Source organism: Cetorhinus maximus, chromosome 3, assembly GCF_964194155.1.
Source record: "Cetorhinus maximus chromosome 3, sCetMax3.hap1.1, whole genome shotgun sequence".
Lineage (NCBI taxonomy): Eukaryota > Metazoa > Chordata > Chondrichthyes > Lamniformes > Cetorhinidae > Cetorhinus > Cetorhinus maximus.
The window spans coordinates 134,083,405-134,104,124 of record NC_135881.1 but is presented as its reverse complement, the minus strand read 5'-3'; the positions used below and the strand labels follow the sequence as shown (position 1 = coordinate 134,104,124).

Below are 20,720 nucleotides of genomic sequence, written 5' to 3'. Positions count from 1 at the left end.
AAGGATTAATTGGCTCAGGACCACCCGTGGTAGACGCTGCCACCTTTTTAATCAGACCCTGAATCACATCAATAAACACTGCCCACAGAGGAATTTCATAGGCAACTGACAAGATATTCTTGTAGTTACCCTGGAAGCTTTGGCCCGGTTATCTGATTCATAGTGATATTTGATTTATTTTGTTTTTAAATGATACCATATGAAAGAAGGAGCAAATAAAACTCTGAAACATAAAGCCAATACAGTAGGTGGGTTATACTTGGGCCCCAAAGAAAGAAATGTTGAACAGCAAAGTTCATGTGCAATCAATGGGCTCATATAAAGCAGTAACACCCTTAAGCTATTTATTCTTTCTTCTTGTGAATGATCGCAGTTGGAGTGAAAGAACTGGGCATGCCCACTTCAGAGAGCTGTTCCCGCAGTTTTTAAAAGTATTATTTGTGGCACAGAAACAAGAAATGCCTAATCTTAGTGGCCTAGATCTTCTAGAATTCCTAGTGTATAGAGGAGTATATTCAAATTCTTTCCTATACATTAGAATCTTACTCCAAAAGGGCAATATTTCAGTTTTCACAAATGTACTGACCAGAGAACAGATAATGGAAATACTGATGCCATTCTCTGTAATTTAACAGAAGTTGAAAAGATTCAGTGTAGACTTTTGCCTGAATAAAAGTGAATGTAGTAATGAATGCACAATTCCTTTACCCCCAAATCAATACCTAGTTTCTTAGCCTTTTATCTCCTGCAAAATCATAAGAGATGAGGAATCTTGAATTTTAAAAAAGATACATTTCCATGCAACATACAAAGAGGAAAAAGGCCAGCTGATCCATTAAGCCTGCCCCAAACAATTGTGATGCCTAATCCATCATGATTCACAGCAACTGTCATATAATCATATGGGGCTGGCAAAAAATAAAAACCCCATAAACAATTCGGTGAAAATTTGGAAAGTTCCTCTCCTACCACCTTAGGAGATCAAAGCAAATCCTGGAGACGACAATGATTATTTATTAATTAATATCCACCTACCTTTTGTACACAGTGATCAACGCCCCAGCCAACTGATGTAACTGTCTTTTCAAGATATGCAGCAAGTCAGTACAGTGCATGAGACAGCAACTTGTTCCAACGGTGATTTTAATTGTGAATTTTAATTACCAGTAGATGCATCCCCAGTGTCTCAAGTCTCTCCTCATAATCATAGTTTTTTATTCCTAGTGTCATCCTAGTAAATTTACGCTATCTATTCAGCATGGTCTTAATGCCTCTTTGAAAACTGGAAACAATAGTTAACTATGGTTCTGCATAAATATATTAAACCATTTATTTTAAGTCCTAAAATACTATTAACTTTTTATGACATTATCTATTTGCGCTTGCAATTTCAAGGAATTCTATACTTGAATCCTTAATTATCTCTATTCATTCACAAACTTTGCATATTTCCATTTTGTATATATTCCTATTCCTGTTTTTCTTCTCAGAATGCATAACCTCACACTTCTTTGCATTATATTACATCTGCCTACTCATTCCATATCTTGCTTATGTCCTTCCTGAAGTCTTTCATAGTCCTTCTCAATGTTTGTTGAACTCTACTTTTGAGGTTCCAGTTCATTTAATTTATATTAACTAAAGTGGACTTGACATTCATTCCTGGTTTCTATGAGGTGTTTTTCTTCTACCATCTAATTCAGAAGGCTCCTGGCTGGGTGTAAGATGCCATGGGTTTTATTCACACTCTACAATTTTCATGCAAGACCCTTGAAAGCTTATTTTTAAACCCCGCAAAGATATTAAGTAAATTTAAGACCAAATAGTACCAGCAGATTTCATTGCTAAAGCATATTAATGGCAATTAATATGAAATGCTGTTTTGGATTGTTTAAGTTCACAAATAAATCACTATATTGTAGAATCAAATATATGCAATTGTTTAAATGTGGTTTCAATCAGATTGTGGTACTCATTCAATTGTAGGAGATTATCAGGAGCAAAAGTGTCTTGTTGTAGAGTGACCTATCACTCAGATACCCGCATTTTCAATGCCCTTGAACCTTCTATGCAATAATCCTTCAAGTGGCAAATAAAGAAATTCACAAAATGTCACATCAGTTTTTTTGTTTTATAAACACCACTACAACAACTTATAAATAATGCCTCCAACATAATAAAACATCCCAAGGATTTCACAGGAACATTTTAAAATAAAAGATGACACCGAGCCATATAAGGAGATATGAGGGCAGGTGACTAAAATTTTGCTCAAAAAGTTTAAGGAGCGTCTTAAGGGAGGAAACATTGGTATAGATGGGAGAGATTTAGAAGGGAATTCCAGTGCTAAGGGCCTTGGCAGCTGATGGCACAACTAAAATAGGGGATGCTTAAGAGATCAGAATTCAAGGGGTGCAGATATGTTGGAGGGTTGTGAGGCTGCAGGAGATTACAATGATTGGGGAAGGGAGGGGGGGTGCAGTGTGGTGGTTGGTGAGGCAACAGAGGGATTTGAAAACAAGGATGGGAATATTAAAAATCAAGATATTGCTTAACCAGGAGCCAATGTAGGTCAGCGAGCACAGGGTAAGAGTTAGGACATGAGCAACAGAGTTCTGGATGATCTCAAGTTTACAGAGAATAGAACATGGGAGGCCAACCTAGATTGCATTAAACCTAAAGCTAACAAAGGCATGGATGAAGGTTTCAGTAGCAGATGAGCTCAGGCAGGCAGAGTTGGTCAATGTTACAGAGGTGGAAACGGGCTGTCTTAATGGTGGCATGAATATGTGGTTAGATACAACACCAAGGTTGTGAACAGTCTGCTTCAGCCACAGACAATTGCTTGGGAGAAGGATGAAGAGATACATCTGTCAAGAACTGCACCCCCTCAAAACACATCAGATTTTTAATACTTCTGAAGCAGAAGCCTCTTGCTCACTACTACCAAGGAGTAGACTTGCAGTTGGGACACACAAATTTTAAACATTCTTAAAAACATAAGTGAATAAAACAAATTATAATTTTCTGTTCAAAAGATTTTAGTTCCAATAATTCAAAGGATTACTATGCAACAAACATTAAACTTTTGCCAACAGCTGAACCTGTCTTTATTATAAACAGAAGTTCCACTGCAATTTAAAGCTGGATACACCATTGCCAGTGACAAACAAAACTGGAATAAAATGTTCTGACCTAACATAATAGCAAAATTATTCAGAAAATATATACTAGTAGGCATTTACAGAGAAGGGAAATTAAATAATCAAGTTCACAATGAAGAACATTTTTAACATTCTAGTGGAAATAATGTTTTACAGAATATATATTCAGGTACTGTTGTCCAGAAATACATTCTTCATTTCTTATATTTTTATGAAGTTAGAATGAGATCAAAATTTCAAACTCAGGGTTTCAGATGTGCTTAAACTTGTTAAAACAAATTCAAATGTTCTACTAAATATCTATAAATAGTCACAGGTTTTGAAGGATGAAACACTATACAATTCAGGGTCCATAATAGATTATATGCAGAAAATGTGCTTTTGCTTAATGTTCTAGAAGTTAAACTACAAACAATTTTAGTATTACTATCCATGGCATAACGATGCATTGCAAGTAGTGTTCAAATAAGATATACTTTGCTGTTTTCTACTGCAACTATTCACATCAGTAACCTTGCACTGATTAGTCATGCTTTTACATAACAGTTTTATGCTGCATTGCATACATGAGATCAAAGATTTTTTTGGATAAAGCAAAACTACTACTTTAGCCCAGTATTAAAGGTGCCTTTCAGTGATAGCAATATATAGTGTACTAACTAGATTGTTAAAATCCAATGTAACCAACCTCAGTTACAGATCAAGGAAATTAAATAGGCCTTGTAATTTAATCAAAGCTCTGAACACTTTCAGGAAAATGTGTCATGACATGCTTTTCAAATACATGCTGGTCACAGTCTGGTGGAAATTGTTCATTGCACATGGGACACACCTTCCAATGACTTTCAACATGCTCTTCAAATTTGCTCTGATCATAGTTAGGTGGAAATACTACATCACATAGTGGACATTTCTTGTGAAGATCAAGGCTGCAAAATTAAAAGTAAAGCACATTAATGATTTTTGAAAAAATGGAAGAGGTTGCAAGGAAAATAGGTTTCAGAGAATCTAGGAATTATACTTGCCTTGAATTAAAGCAGAAGTGAGCACCTCGTTCTTGTAGCAGGAATCCTGGAGGATCAGAAATACCTGCTGGTGAACCACTTTCATCTTCATCCTGTCAAAAGTAAGACAACATTAAGCACTTAAACCTGGAAATGAGAGAACTGAATTATCCTGTAATTTTTCGAAGTGTGCACACAGCACAAGAACCACAACTATAAAAAAAAATGGTCAGTCCAGAAACATTTCCCTTACATTGCATTGCAATAATATGCTCCAGATACTCCAGTTATGGTGCCAAGTAAAATTTCACATGTGTACTGTTGAAAGTACTAGTATATAGGAACTTTTATTCTAAATGCTCTTTCTTGGTCTGGATTATGGATTTATGTCCATTGGAATAATCTTACTCTCCTTAATAGCTTTTAGAATGAGCATCTCTCTCACACCATTACAGTATTTACGTAAATCCACATTCCAGAACTGAAATAATGTGGCACAGCAGACTCCTAATTATACTTAATGATGATTTGCTAATTAATTTACCAGAATTGGAACTATAATATATCATCACATATCAGGGTTTTTTTGATAAATACTTCAGAAGGGGTTTGAAAAAAATCACTTCTGATGTAAATGTTTTAGCCAAGATATTTTCTAATGCAAAAGTTTTAAAGAAAGAAACCTAAATGAAAAGGTTACTAAAATGCTGATTTGAAATTATTTCCTGGAGAGAACCACACCTCACCCTTATTATGCTGGCAAGTTCTTTGATCCTGGTCTGTTTTTAAAGAGACAAAAAGGACAGAAACTGGATATATGCTTTTAAAAAAAAACAGGAATGTTGCAAGAGCAGTCAGATTTGTTAAAGAGGAAAACTGAAGTTTTACTGATACCACAGAGGTACAAATGTTAATGGATAATTAGAAGACATCTAATGTGGGATGTTCCTAATTTTGCCTTCTGATAGACTGAAAAAGAAACCCATGCAAAAAACAAGAGCAACCAGTTCAGGTCACTAAAACTATTATTGTTGATCCATACAAGTATGGGTTCAGAGTAGTGAGTGTTACCTGTCATAAAAACATACCCGAATGCTTATGGGAACAGCTGATACCATTATACCCAAATAAGTATTCATATTGTCCAAATTTGTTACATAAATATATGTAATCAAGAAAAATTGATGTGCAGATACCTACAGTTTCTGTGTTACTTTCCCCAAAGTAAAACAAGTGGGTTTTACAAGTAATTATCACTTAAGGCCAATTTCATAATTTTTACTCAGGTCCATTACTGAATGCAAAGAATTATACAAATTGCACATAAAAATTAGTGCTGATTTTCAGTTATCAACGCAAAAAAATAACATATTTCATGACTCCTAAAATTCCTCATCACAATTCAAATTTATTAGGGCGTAAACTGCTCACTTACAGACTCCACACAAATACTTCCAGGGTTGAAAAATCATTTGCAGCATCTATGCCAATTGTATTCAGTCCAACTGGAATAGTAACATAATTGTAATATTACTAGAATAGTAATCCAAACTACTAATCCAGAGGCTCAGGCTAATGCTCTGGAGACATGAGTTCAAATCTCATCACAACAGCTGGGGAATTTAAATCCAATTAATTAATAAATGTGGAATAAAATGCTAGTTTCATTAATAATGATCACAAAACTACCAGATTGTCATAAGAACCCACCCGGTTCAATAATGTCCTTCACGGTGTGAAATTTATTGTCCTTACCCAGTCTGGTCTGCATATGACTCCAAACCCACAGCAACGGGATAGACTCTTAACTGCCCCCTGAAAAAAGCCTAGCAAGACACACAGTTGCATCAAACTGCTACAGAAAAGTCAAAGAATAATAAAACAAGACAAGGCCACTGATAGCAACCTAGGTAAAGTTGACCCTGCAAAGTCCTTCTCACCAACATCTAGGCACTTGTGCCAAAATTGAGAGAGCTGTCCCACAGACTAAGCAAGCAACAGCTTGACACACTCACCAAATCATACTTTACAGCCAATGGCTCAGACTCCTCCATCACCATTCCTTGACACGTCCTGTCACTCTTGGAAGGACAGGCCAGCAGGGGTGGGTAGCACAGTGGTATACAGTTGGGAGGAAGTGTTATCAAATTGCTGTCAAAAACAATTTGTTCTAGTTGGCCCTAGGAGTCCTCAACATTGACTCCGGATTCTATGAAGTCTCATTGCAACAGGTCAAAGATGGGCAAGGAAAACTCCTGATGATTACCAACTGCCCTCCCTCAACTGATAAATCAGTGCTCCTCCATGTTGAACACCACTTGGAAGATACACTGAGGGTAGCAAGGGCACAGAATGTACATGCGGTGGGGGACTTCAATGCGCATCACCAAGTGTGGTTCTGTAACGCCACTATCGACTGAGTCCTGAAAGATGTCTGCCAGACTGGGCCTGAGGCATGTGAGGGGAGAACCAACAAGAGGGAAAAACCTTCTTGACCTCATCCTCACCAATCTACCTGTCCCAGGTGCATCTGTCCATGACAATCTTGGTAGGAGCAACCACTGCACTGTTCTTGTGGAGGCGAAGTCTCATCTTCACATCGAGGAGGACACCCTGAATTGTCTTGTGTGGCACTACCACCATGTGAAATGAGAAAGACTCAGAACAGATCTAGCAACTCAAAACTGAGCACTATGAGGCGCTGTGGGCCATCAGCAACAGCAGAATTGCATTTAACCATAATCTGCAGCCTCATACCTTGGCATATTCCTCACTCTACCATCACCATCAAGCCAGAGACCAACCATGGTTCAGTGAGGAGCATAGGAGAGCATGCCATGATACCTAAAAATGAGGTGCTGACCTGGTGAAGCTTCAACATAGGACTACATACTTGCTAAACAGTAAAAGCAGCATGCTAGAAAGACAGACCTAAGCCTACAACCAACAGATCAAAGCAAAACTCTGCAGTCCTGCCACATCAGTCATAAATGCAGGTGGACAATTAAACAACCAAACAAAAGTGGAGGCTCCAAAAACATCCCTATCCTCAATGATGGAGGGGCCCACCATTTCAGCACAAAAAAAACGCAAAAGCATTTGCAACCATGTTCAGCTGGAAATATCGAATGGATGATCCAGCTTGGTCTCCTCTTGAAGTCCCCAGCATTACATATGTCAGTCTTCAGCCAACTGAATTAACTCCATGTGATATCAAGAAATGGCTGAAGGCACTGGATATAGTCTGACGTAGGCGTCCTGACAATATTCCAATTATAATACCAAAGGCTTATGCTTCAGAATTAGATGTGCCCTTAGGCAAGCTGTTCTGGTGACAACACAAGTACCTACCCAACAATGTGGAAAATTGTCCAGGATATCCTGCCCACAAAAAAGCAGGACAAATCCAATCCAGCCAATTACTGCCCTATCAATCTACCCTCATCAGCAGCAAAGTGATGGAAGATGTCGTCGACAGTCCTATTAAGCGGCAATTACTCAGCAACCTGTTCACCTATGCTAGTTTGGGTTTTATCAGGGCCACTCAGCTCCAGGCCTCATTACAGCCTTGGTCCACACATGGACAAAAGAGGCAAGGGAAGAGTGATTGCCCTTGACATCAAAGCAGCATTTGACCAAGTGTGGTATCAAGAAGCCCCAGCAAAATTGAAGTCAATGGGAATCAGGGGGAAACTCTCCACTGGTTGGAGTCATATCTAGCACAAAGGAAGATAGTTGCGGTTGTTGAAGGCCAATCATCTCAGCCCCAGGACGTTACTGCAAGAATTCCTCAGGGTAGTGTCCTTGACCCAACCATCTTCAGCTGCTTCAATAACCTTTGCCCCCATCATGAAGTCAGGAGAGGGGATGCTTGCTGATGATTCCAATGTTCAGTATCATTCACAACTCCTTAGATGTCGAACCAGACCATTCCCACTGCAGCAAGACCTGGATAACATTCTGGCTTGGGCTGATAAGTGACAAGTGACATTCAAACCCCACAAGTGCCAGGCAATGGCCGTCTCCGACAAGGGAGAAAATCTGACCATCTCCCTTTGAAATTCAACGGCACCTGCTGGATTCAGTGCAGATGCAACAACACTCAAGAAGCTCAACACTATCCAAGACCAAGCAGCCTGCTTGATTGATCCCCCCCATTCATTACCTTCAACACTCACTTCCTCCACCATTGGCGCACTGTGGCTGAAGTGTATACCATCTACAAGATGCATTACAGCAACTCGCATGGCTCTCAGCGCCTTCCAAACCCACAATCTTTACCATATAGGGAAGGGCAGCAGACGCATAGGAACAGCATCACCTTCGAATTCCCCTCCAAGCCACAAACCATACTGACTTTGAACTATTTTGCTGTTCCTTCACTGTCACGGGGGTAAAATCCTGGAACTCCCTTCCTAACAGCACTGTAGGTGTTCCTACACCAAACGGACTGCAGCAGTTGAAGAACATTGTGCACCATCACCTTCTCAAGGGCAATTAGGAATGGGCAATAAATGCTGGTCTTGCCAGCAATGTTCACATCCCAAGAATGAATAAAATCCATTCGAACTGTAAATTCATATTTAATCTTCTCAGATTATATACTTTTCCGTAAGTAGTGTTAATTAATCAAATAGATTATAAACTATATTACAAACACAAAGTTTCTGTTGTTCACCACACAGGATGAAGGTGGGAACTTGCGCTCGGATCGAAGAGACCAAGTTTGTGAGGATTTAAACAGGGCTGGAAGATTCAACTAGCTTTGGCTAGAGCGATGAAAGTCAGTTCATGGTTTAGAAGTTATCTGGCTGGAAAAGGAAAAAGGAAGCAAGCCATTGGTAGCCGAAAACAGCTCTGGACTGGTTCCCAGAGAATGAAATGCCCACTTAAGGAACAGAGTAAAGTAACAGTTAAATAGGGGATCTTTTCTGTAGTTTAGAGTGTAAATTGCATGCTGAATAGTGTTTCGACAATGTTGCTTTTAGCTTGTTTATTACAGTAATGTCTTAAAACCTGAAATCTTGTAAGATCTTTTCAGTTGGTCACTGGAATTCAAATATATTTTTAAAAGTTATAGGTCTCTACAGGGATCGTAAAATCTGAAACCACAAATGAGAAAGAGAAATTAACAATATTGAAGCATCCCTATTTTCAAAAGGAACACAAGGTTGAATAAGTATTGCATCAATAATGGTTGTTTAAAATATGATGGATCACTGAGATGGGAATTAACGTTGTCTGTTAAAGGCAAACTCCAATGTACAACACAGTTCAGTTCGCAACACTTTACTACCTTATGGCCTTAACACTGTGTTTATCAACTTTAGACCACAACCACTGCTTTCATTTTCTCTCAGACAGTGGGTGCTGGTAATGGAAAATGGCTGCATCAGAGCTACTGGGGGCAGACAAGGTGCAGGCTGGTACTTGGGGGTGGACATTCCATATGACAACATAGCTGGTCAGCACTCTTGGCTGAAGGGTAGGTAGAAGCCACATTCTTGAGCCATGGAAGCCTTCTAATGAAAGGTCATTGATCTGAAGCGTTACTTCTGTTTCCCTCCATAGATGCTGCCTGACCTGCTGAGTTTTCCGCTTTTTTTGTTCTCATTTAAACGAGACTTCTCATGTTTGCTTCCACCTCTGGTATTCTGCTGATATCATTTACACCTTCTGTGGGTTCAACTGCTGTTCCTTGTCTCATTATTATTTCTTTTGCCTTGCACCACCATCACTTTTGTCATTTAATCACTGCTGCCATTCACACTGTCACAAGGCTAGCATTTATTGCCCATCCCTAATTACCCTTCTTCAGAGGGCAGTTAAGAGTCAACCACATTCCTGTGGGTCTGGAGTCACGTGTGTAGGCAAGGATGGCAGGTTTCCTTCCCTAAAGAACATTAATGAACCAGGTGGGTTTTTACAACAATCATGGTCATCATCAGAATTTTAATTCCAGATTTTTATTGAATTCAAATTTCACTATCATGGTGGGATTTGAACCCAAGTCCCCAGAGCATTACCCTAGGTCTCTGGAATATTAGTCCAGTGACAATACCACTACGCCGTCGCCTCCCTAGCGATTAAGCTTGCCTGAATACGATTGTCAGTGACTGTTAGTTGGAGAAGTAAAATATGTTAAAATATAGCTAATAAACAGTTGCAACTGCAGCACTGTCCATTACTGTGGGGAGCTTTCCCTCTCCTGTCCAATTGCGCTCGCCCTTTTAGACCTTCTTATATTCTCCATTTGTGGCCACTGACCAGGAATTAAGGTGTCTTTGTACCTTCCTATGTGCTTCAACAGCATCTACCGCTGATGGTGGGGCTGCCGATCATTAAGTGCTGGATGGCCTCCTATTGGATAGTGAATGTAGAGGTGGCCAAATAGGAGACCGCCTCCAGGAAAATAGCTCTGCTGATTTGGCTGTTGGCAACAGTGGGCTAGGGGCCCTGCTTTAGTCTAGATGTCAGGGTCCCAAAGCATTTCAGAAAAATCCTGCCCAAAGTGTCCACTGACTTTATCAATCTTAAGCAACCACATTTTAAAACTAAAATTGTTCTTGTCTGGCTTAATATATTAGATTGCATAAAGGTTCAATGCCTTGGCTCAGTGGTGGTGAGGTTAGAAGATTGAGTGTTCATGTTCCATTCCAGAAACTTGAGCACATAATTTAGGTTGAATACCGAGGGAGTGTTGCACAACTGGAGGCCTTGTCTTTTCGATGAGACATTAAACTAAAGCTCCATCTGATGGATGTAAAAGATTCTATGGCACTATGTGAAAAAGAGCTGGGAGATCTCTACGGTGTCTATGCCAACATTTATCAGTCAACCATGTCAATCAATATCACTAAAACAGATTGCCTGGCCATTGGCTCATTGCTGCTTGTGGAACCTTGTATGCAAAATTGGCTGCCGTGTTTCCTACATCACAACAGTGCATACACCTATAAAGTACTTAACACACTGTAAAGTACTTAAGATGGCCTATAGTTGTGAAAGGCACTGCATAAATGTAACTTATGTTCTCTTAAAAAAACATTTTACTCTTCAGGTTAGGTTTGAGACATTAAGTTACATTCGTATACTTTACCATGGATTCAGCCATGTTAAACATGATTTGTGAGGTTCAGAAGTGGAAAAGTACTTAATTCCCTGCCACTTCTCAACTTCAGCACAAAAATTCACCAAAAATAGAAAAAAATTCTCCTGTACAGTCATGTAAGTTTCTGTGACACCAGTATATAAAAATAAATAGCGGAATTTAGGAAGCTTTATGGAGAATAAAGGGTAGCACTAATGAAAAAGAGAAAAGGCAGGGGAGGTGCTGAAGAACCACTTATTCAGACACTTTTATCTCCTGAGAAGTCTTTCTGAGGAGAACTTAGGAGAAACTTGCGCTCTATCATTCACTGGTGCAGAGGGCAACATGTTAATGCATTGCCACTAAGCCACCACAAAGCACATACTCCAAAATCAGCAGTGTACAAATACTTATTTATCCTGCTTGGAATATGCCTTCAGACAATTTAGAGACACAGATCCTTAATCACCTTAAGCTCATTTTTATCACTGGAGAATTTTATTTAAAAAGAAAACAGGTTTAAGAAAAAAGTCCAATGAGTAAAATGACAGCAAAGAGATTGAACAACTATTTAATCCGATTCAATGGATGCCTCAGCGATCCACAAAAAAATTATGTCTATGAAATATGCAACATATAGATGCAACCAGAACCCGTATTAGAACAACTGAATAAGGGGAGAAAAAACATTCAAATGGAATAAAAAACCTAGAAAACAGAAAAACTGTCGATTTTAATTCTGCAAAGTCTGTCAATCATGATCTCCACAAGAAAAAAAATACTGTTCAGCCTTGCACCACGCTTGCCAGCGGTCAGTTCTGAGTGATCTGTACATCCCAGTAATGCTAGTCAAGCGTGTCACACATGTCACAGTGCAGTCAGACATATCAGCTAAATTGCCCAGTTGGGCTGCTCCTCTCATCAGTTCTGTCAGCAGTGCTCTCATTTCACGAGCACTAACAGCACATAAATAGCTGCAGCAGGCACTGATGAGGATCACAATGCTGATGGACAGCGAGGTCGGCCTCACAGCTCCCATCAATAGTCAAGTGTGATGCTGCATCACTGGAGGATGTGTCCAAATCTGCTTGCAATTTGAAAAAGCATCATCTGCTGAGAAACTCATGTATATGGATCATATGCAGCTCTCGGCAGACAAGAACTGCAAAGAGTAAAAATTACAACCCAACAAGAAAATCTCTATATAAACCTTCAGGGTGCATTTCTACCATAACTTCAGTGTTACTGTGAAATAATTTTGAGCTACAGTACAAATAGAGTCAGGGTTTGACCTGCACACTTTTAAAACAATTTAAATGCTTATGAAGAATGTTGATGCTGCCTTCCACACGTTATACTAAAATGTAAATGTATCTGGGAGTGGAACTCTGTGCATGCACAAATTTCTGCCCAGGACAGGAGAATTAAGGTTCCAACCCGGTAATACAAATAAAGTACTGCCTGGATGGAACCCATACTGAGATCTGCAACTGCAGTATAAACAACTAAAGGCTTAACTTCTCCTCACTACTCCGGAGTTCCTGACAAACTCAATAATAGCAACTAAAAGCTTGATCAGAATATCCATAATTTTCTTTTCTTAGGATGCTTTGGAGAAAAGCAAATTATTTAATAAACAGCTAGATGCACACATCAAAGATAAATGTAATCTTTAACAAGTAAATAAACGTTCTGTGCACTGTAAATTGCTATAATTTTATAGGGGAAAGAGAGAGCAAGACAAAGGAAAAGGGGAAGATTGCTACAATCTTTTCCACAAAGGGTCAGGGGTTCTCCTCTGGATTTTCTCATGTAATAAACAGCACAGATCATATTTCAAGCAACTAGTGAAAATAATGCTCACAAAATGCTTTCAACATCACCCACTAACGCTTATACACTTATCTTTTCTCATGACCTACTGGCAAACAAGACAACACTGAAAAACTGCTAAAAGAGATAAGCAAAAACTCACTGGACCAGCAATTTAAAAAAATTCTAATCTCTCAAATTTACCATAAAATTAAGGAAAATTATCCCTCGGCACGGTGCAAAAAGATCAAAAGTTGAACAAAAATGCCTCAAGTATCAGACTAGTTTTATTCTATATGTTGACGGAAATCAGCTTTCTCTGTGCACTTTCAAGATAATCTTACTCAGTAGTTCAATCAGCACCAGATCCTATGTTAGTGGCATTATGACACAGCAACCAACATTCGATTATAATGGTAATAATGGGGTTTTGGGGTAAATTGGTAACTCACACACGATATTGTGACTCATGAAGATACATTACATTTGTGCTGTGGTGAAGAATTGGTAACTATCATCTGAACACGACAAATTCATTAACTGGTTTAAATATCATATTGTCACTATTTGTAAATTGAAATGCTAAGCAACCACCTCTATAGGTGCAAACTAGTTTTTTCATCAAGTAACTTCACATGCAAGTTCATTCACACTTATAAACCTAACCTTGTATAAACAATAACCCACATTTATATGGCGCTTTCAATGTAAGAAGTGTTCAAAAGTGCTTTACAGGAGTGTTATCATAGAGAAAAATTGACAATTATTGGGCTGTACTTCCAAGCTCCAGGGCAGTGTAACTGGGGGTATCCCAAAGATGCACTGGGGAACCCCCAGGATGTTTCCAGGTAGGAAATGCACAGCAATTACCTGGGAAGTGCAAATTTCCCATGGGCAATTGCCCTGCATTGGGAACCATCCGAAAATTGTGATTCAAATTGCAAACTTTGACCTACATCAAGATTTACCCAAAAAGTGTTTGAAGAATTAAAACCACTTCTAGCTTCCGAGTAACTATTCTACAGACCCACACCAACCCCCCATGGGACTCCCCACCACAGACTGACTACTCTTCCTCCACCCATGGGGGGTCCCCCCCCCACCCCCACCGGTCCACTCCCCCAATTGGCCAACTCCCCGCCCCCAATTCTAACCACTTACCTGACAAACCTACCTTTTCCCTCGCTGAAAGTGGCTGGACCTTGAAACCCACCTGATTTATGGCAGCCAGTGCTGTTAAAAAAAGAGCATGGCCTCCTTCTGTCTGATTCCGAGCGCTTGACTAAAGGCCTCAGGTGCGCGCTGCTTTGCGCAATTCTCACCCAGCCTGAGTCAGAAGGTCGGGTGAGACAGGACTGGAAAAATTTCAAGGTAAGGAAGGAGGAGCGGAATGGCAATCCGACTTTGATTGCCACTCCGAAGTTCCTCGTTTGGCTCAGTTAAGCGGTGTGACTAAAAGTTTGGTCAGACGAGTTTGTTGTCAGGAAGGTCCAAATGGAGAGGATTAGGGATGCAGAACTTAGTGCCTAGACAGCTAAATGCATGGTTGTCAAGGGAGTGAGGATGGATTAGAGGCCAGAACTGGAGGAATGCAGAGTTCTCAAAGGGTTGTTGTGATTGAAGAGGTTACAGAAATAATGAGGGACAAGGCCATGGAGGGATTTGAACATGGGTACGAGAATTTTAAATGAAATGTTAAGTGAACTGCAATTCAATATCGGTCAACAGCCACAGGGGCGATAGGGGAATAGGACTTAGTATACACGAAGATACAGGCAACAGAGTTTTGGATGAACTCAAGTTTATGGAGGGTCAAGGATGGGAGATAGGCCAGTAGAGCATCCTCCCCTTCTTGGGCACTCCCTTGAGATTGAGGATTACTTGCTTCCACTCCAGTTCAATGAGTTCTGAGATGGCTGTTAAGTTCAATGCATGATCTGAACACTCCACCACACATGGCACATGGTGGTTTAAAGGGTTGAGTAGATGGATTGTTTGGAGGTTTGCACACTCGCTCCAAAGCCTCAACTTTGCCTCTGCATGCTCTGGATGGGTTCTGTACCCTCCTGGATGAGTCTTCATCATTTTGGTTGGTCACAAGCCAGGGATACCCATGAACTGGCAGGGATATTTGACCTAAAACATTATTTTAGAATAGTTAAATTGGAGATAACAAAAGCACAGATGTGGATTTCAGAAGTGGATGAGCTGAGCTGAGGCAGAAATGGGCAATGTTATAGAGGTGGAAGTGATCTTTGTTATGGAGAGGACATGGGGTCAAGAGTTCAGTTCAGGGTCAAATAGGAAACTGTGAACAGTCTGGTTTAATTGAGACAGAATGTGGCAGAGTCTGCATATTGCGCAGTGGACTTAACAGCCAACTCAGAACCCATCGAACTGGAGTGGAAGCAAGTCATCTTTGATCAAGGGGCTGCCTAAGAAGGGGCAGATTCTAATGCTCTCCTGGCTCATCTCCCATCCTCACCCCTGTGACTGTTGACCTTTATTAACAGGGTTGTTGACAGTGCTATCAAGCAGCACTTACAGAGCAATAATCTGCTGACTGACACTCAGTTTGGGGTTCTGCCAGGGCTACTCAGCTCCTGACCTCACTATGGCCTTGGCCCAAACATGGACAAAGGAGGTGAATTCAAAAGGTGGGGTGAGACTGACTGCCCTTAACATCAAAGCAGCATTTGACCGAGTCTGGCATCAAGGAACCCTAGAAAAACAGGAGTCAGTGGGAATCGGGGGAAACTCTCCAAAGGTTAGAGTCATACTGAGCACAATGGAAGGTAGTTGTGGAGGTCAACTATCTCAGTCCCAGGACATCGCTGCAGGAGCTCCTCAGGATAGTGTCCTAAGCCCTACCATCTTCAGCTGCTTCATCAATGACATTCCCTCCATCATAAGGTCAGAAGTGGGGATGTTTGTTGCAGATTGCACAATGCTCAGCACAATTTGTGATTCCTCAAATACTGAAGCATTCCATGTCCAAATTGCAGCAAGACCTGGACAACATTCAGGCTTGGTTTCATATGTTACTTGCCACATCAGCGTCACACAGTACCAGGCAATGTTCATCTCCAACAAGAGAGAACCTAACCATTTCCCCATGACATTCAATGGCACTACCATCGCTGAATCCCCCACTATCAACATCCTGGTGGTTACTATTGACTCGAAACTGAACTGGACCAGCCAAATAAATACACGAGTAAGTCAGAGGCTTGGAATTCTGCACCAAGTAACTCACCTCCTGATTTCCCAAAGGCTGTCCATGATCTACAAGATTCAAGTTAGGAGTGTGATGGAATACTCCCCACTTGCCTGGATGAGTGTAGCTCTAATGCCACACAAGAAGCTTCACACCATCCAGGACAAAGCAGCCTGCTTGATTGGCACCCCATCCATCACCATAAACATTTATTCCCTCAACCATCAACACACAATGGCAGCAGCGTGTACCATCTGCAAGATGCACTACAGCAACTCACCAAGGCTTGTTCGACAGCATCTTCCAGGCCTGTGGCCTCTGGCACCTAGAAGGACAAGGGGAGCTGAAGCATGGGAACACCACCACCTGTAAGTTCCCCTTCAAACCACACACGTCCTGACTTAGAACATAATCTCTGTTCCTTCGCTGTCTCAAAATCCTGTAACTCCCTTCCTAACAGCACTACAGCTGTACCCACACCCCATGGACTGCAGTGGTTTAAGGTGACAGCTCGCCACCACCTTCTCAAAGGCAATTTGGGATGGTCAACTAATGCTGACCTAGCCAGCAATGTCCACACTCTGTCAACAAATAAAAAAAAGACGGTGGGGGTGGGGAAAGGGAGGTGGCAAAGCAGGGATAGAATTATTGACAAGGGAATGAAGTTTAGCTTCCAACTTCCTGATGTTTACTGGGCAAACATCGTGGCCCATCCAGGACTGGATATTGGACAAGCAGTTCAACAATACAGACAGGGCATTGGCCAAGAGAATGGTGGAAAGGTAGAACTGAGTGTCATCAACATACATGTGGAACCTGACGTCATGTCTTCAAATGATGTCACTGAGGGGGAGAAATTATATGGAGGGGGGACAAGGGTCAACCATGGAGGTTATTGTATGAGGGTGAGAAGGAAGCCCTTCCAGGCAATTCTCCAGCTACAATGGGAGAGATACCAATGGAGCCAGAGGAGGTCAGTCCTACTCAGCTAGCTAACGGAGGAGCAGTACTGAGGGAAAAGGACATGGTTGCCAATGCTAAACTTTTCAGAGGGGTTCAGAATGGGTAGTACACTATGGTCACAAGGTCTCAAGAGGATGTAATTTATGACTTTGATTGGGACATTTCAGTACTTTTTAGTGAAAATCATTTTGGAGGAGTGCAGAGTTGTAGGAAATGTAAGCAAGAATTTGTCAGTTGTAATTTGTAAAATTACTGTATCTTCAATGTTAAATTCTCACTCATTTTTAACACATTCCAAATGTGAAATTTTTACTCAATCACAACAATGCTTCCAGATCAGGATTCTCATGTTTCACCCTTCATACACCACCTGAATATCCACTAATCTAATTTATAAAAGAAAGTCTTACATTTATATAGTGACTTTCACAACCTCAGCTAATTAGATCCTTTTTTTAAGTGTAGTCACTGTTGTAACATAGAAAACATGGTAGTCAAGATCTCAAAGAATTAATTACAGTTGATACAAACAGATAATCTGTTTTCTAAGTGATATTGGTTGAGGTATAAATTTTAGTCAGGACACCAGAGCAAATTTCCCTTCTCTTGTTTGAAATAGTGCCATGGGAACTTTAACATTCTGAAGGGACTTATCTTTTTCAAAAGTGCAGTACCTCCACAGCACAGCATTCTGTCAGTACTGCACTGGAGATACAGTCTGGATTTTGTGCTTAAATCACTGGAATGTGGATTGAACCCATAACTTTCTGACTTCTAAGTGTGCAACCATTGAGCCAAGGCTGACACCTATATAGCAGTGTATAGAAAATAAGCACAGGATATGCTTAAACAGGGGCAATTTAAGGCTGGTCAACAAGAAGAAAAATGTAACTTTCACTCAATCCAGTTTTGTCTCCATTATGAAGATGTATGTTTCAGGTAGTAACAAGAAGTGCTATTTGTCACAGTCAAATTAAGTTTGTTCTCCACTATTGAGCAGGTATCACTTTCATTAAACAGCTCTTGGACCTTGCTATACCAGATGCCAAGAGTGGACATCAGATAAGAAGAAACTGAATCACATTTCACAACATTTAAAAGGCAAAATATAATTTGATGAGAATTTATAAGCAAGCATGCACACATATCTTTCATCCCCAGAAGACAGCAGGTTAAGAACGATTTGACTGATGGCTGAAGGATTTTGAAAGGAAGTGGATAGGGTAGAAATAAACATTTCTTGTTGGTGTGGGAGTCCAGGACAAGGGAAGATCCCCTTAAAATCAGAGCCAGGCCATTCAGGAGAGAAGTTAGGGGATACTTCTACAGACAAAGGGTGACAAAAGTGTCGTACTGCCTCTCACAAAAAGCAGTAGATACTACCGGAATTTCTATTTTCCTATGCATTTATCACTATTAAATAAACCTGCAGTAAGTCCACCAGATAAAGACTTGGTATTCAGCATAAAAATAATCCACTGAAGCATGATCGTAGGCAAAGGCACAAAAGTACCTTCCATGGGAAAATTAATAAAATAAATTAGCATTGTGAAAATGTGACTTCATATCACAACTACCAAATCATGTCCCTTCTAAGTACAGAGTTCAGTGTCTTTAAAGTAAAAGCAAAACTTAAGAGGGGAGGTCTTTCTTATTCATGGTACTCCCTTGGTCTGTGCTTTTTAGGTAAAGTTGAACAGTATCTACTCAGAAATACATTTTATTTTCTGACCTTGCTGAGATCACCATTTTGGTCTTTACAATTTTTCCTAGTTGTAGGGTCACTGAATGATTGTAGCACAGGAGAAGCCCATTTGGCCCGCTGTGCCATGCCAGCTCTCCATAAGAGAGATACACAGCAAATCCCACTCGCCTTTTCCCATAGCCCTGAAAATTTTTATTTGTCAGGTAATTACCCAAATCCCTTTTGAAAGCCACGATTTACTCTGCCTCCCTCCGCAATCTCAGCAGTGCATTCCAGATGTTAACCACTCATTATGTAAAAAAGCTTTCCTCATTTTACTTCTAGTTCTTTTGCCAATCACCTTAAATCTGTCTCCTCTGGTTTTCAACCCCTAGACCAATGGGAACAGTTTCTCCCCATCTGCGCTGTCCAGATCCTGTGAGATTTTGAACACCTCTAGCAAATCTTCTCAACCTGCTCTTCTCTGAAGAGAACACTGTAGCTTCTCCAATCTATTCATGTAACTGAAGTCACTCATCCCCAGAACCATTCTCATAAATATTTTCTACATTGACTTCACATCCTTCCCAAAGTGTGGTATCCAGAATTGGAAATATTACTTCATGATACTGTTGCATCCTACATTTTTAATTCTGCAAATACAAAAGTCAATATCAAATAAACTGGGGTAGTGGAGGCGAGGGAGAAGAAAAATTCAAAGGTAGATCAATGAATACAGAAATTAACACAAATGTGGAGTGCTGTATACTTAAAGCTGCATGATTAAATTATTTTGCCATGCACCCTAGACCAAAAAAATTATCCATAATAAATTAGAAAAATATACTTTCAGAGTGACAGTTATGGAAATTCATTGCAGTAAAAAGCAGACCCTCTCCTAACCAAATTACATAAAAGGGAAACTGATGAACAATAAACACACTTATCTGTGTGTATAGAATATGAAACAAAAATATCGAAAACAAATTAAAATATTCTTACTGGATTGAAATTACAATTTCAATCTGATAGAAATGCAGTTCTAAGATCAGGAGAATTCAGTTTAAATATGCCTGACTAATTACTAATTCTCCTTGTATATCTGGTTTTGTGACATATCTAATGAATCCAACACAAATTAAATCATTAGAGCTATTGTGTGCCTAAAAATCAGTCTGAATGAATTATATTGGAATTAGCCTCTAAAGCAACGAAAACAATATCAATTTTTCATTCCTTAAGCACCAAGTGGTTTCATGCTCTCCATAGTCTTTGCCATTCTGTAAAATCTGTGACGTACATTCCATTATCTTCACTGGTGACCCACAGACAATCTGCTTATTCGAACACATTAGAGTCCCTCTGTCTCATTACAAAAGCTGAGTTATGTCAGCAAATGAGCACAAGACACAATAGTTCTTCCTCATGGGTTTGCAGAAGGGCAAAGAGGATCAAAGACACTCGGATCGGAGTGAATATGGTGCTAATTAAACTGCAGCAGATGACTAAAAGAGCTTGTCATGTGCAATATGTGCACCAGGAATGGTCATATTAGAAATGCAGAATGAACACCAAGGTAGGTAACATCACCAAGCTCACATTTCTATTCTTTCAATATGGTGTGAAAGTTGTGACAGTTTCCCTAATTATACGCAGTAATAGACAGAAGCGGTCAAAAGTCAGGTAGGTGAAAATCATTTTCCTTTCCTAAGATGCTGAGCCCTAAATTTGAAATCGTGCCTGTCTGAACACTGTTCAACTTCAACAAAGGTTAATAGCAATTAAA

General features: G+C 40.0%; 1 protein-coding gene across 2 annotated transcripts in view; it reads right to left on the bottom strand.

Moving 5' to 3' along the window:
- Nucleotides 1–3,080: 3,080 nt before the first annotated feature.
- tax1bp1b (Tax1 (human T-cell leukemia virus type I) binding protein 1b) overlaps nt 3,081–20,720 on the bottom strand; it is a 711,119-nt gene continuing 693,479 nt past the window's right edge. For both annotated transcript variants that reach the window (XM_078539019.1, XM_078539018.1), the window contains exons 17-18: nt 4,190–4,281; nt 3,081–4,093 (exon numbers count right to left, since the gene is read on the bottom strand). In XM_078539019.1, the coding sequence (XP_078395145.1) occupies nt 3,892–4,093; nt 4,190–4,281 (294 nt within the window). In that variant the 3' untranslated portion in view covers nt 3,081–3,891. The remainder of the gene's footprint in view (nt 4,094–4,189; nt 4,282–20,720) is intronic.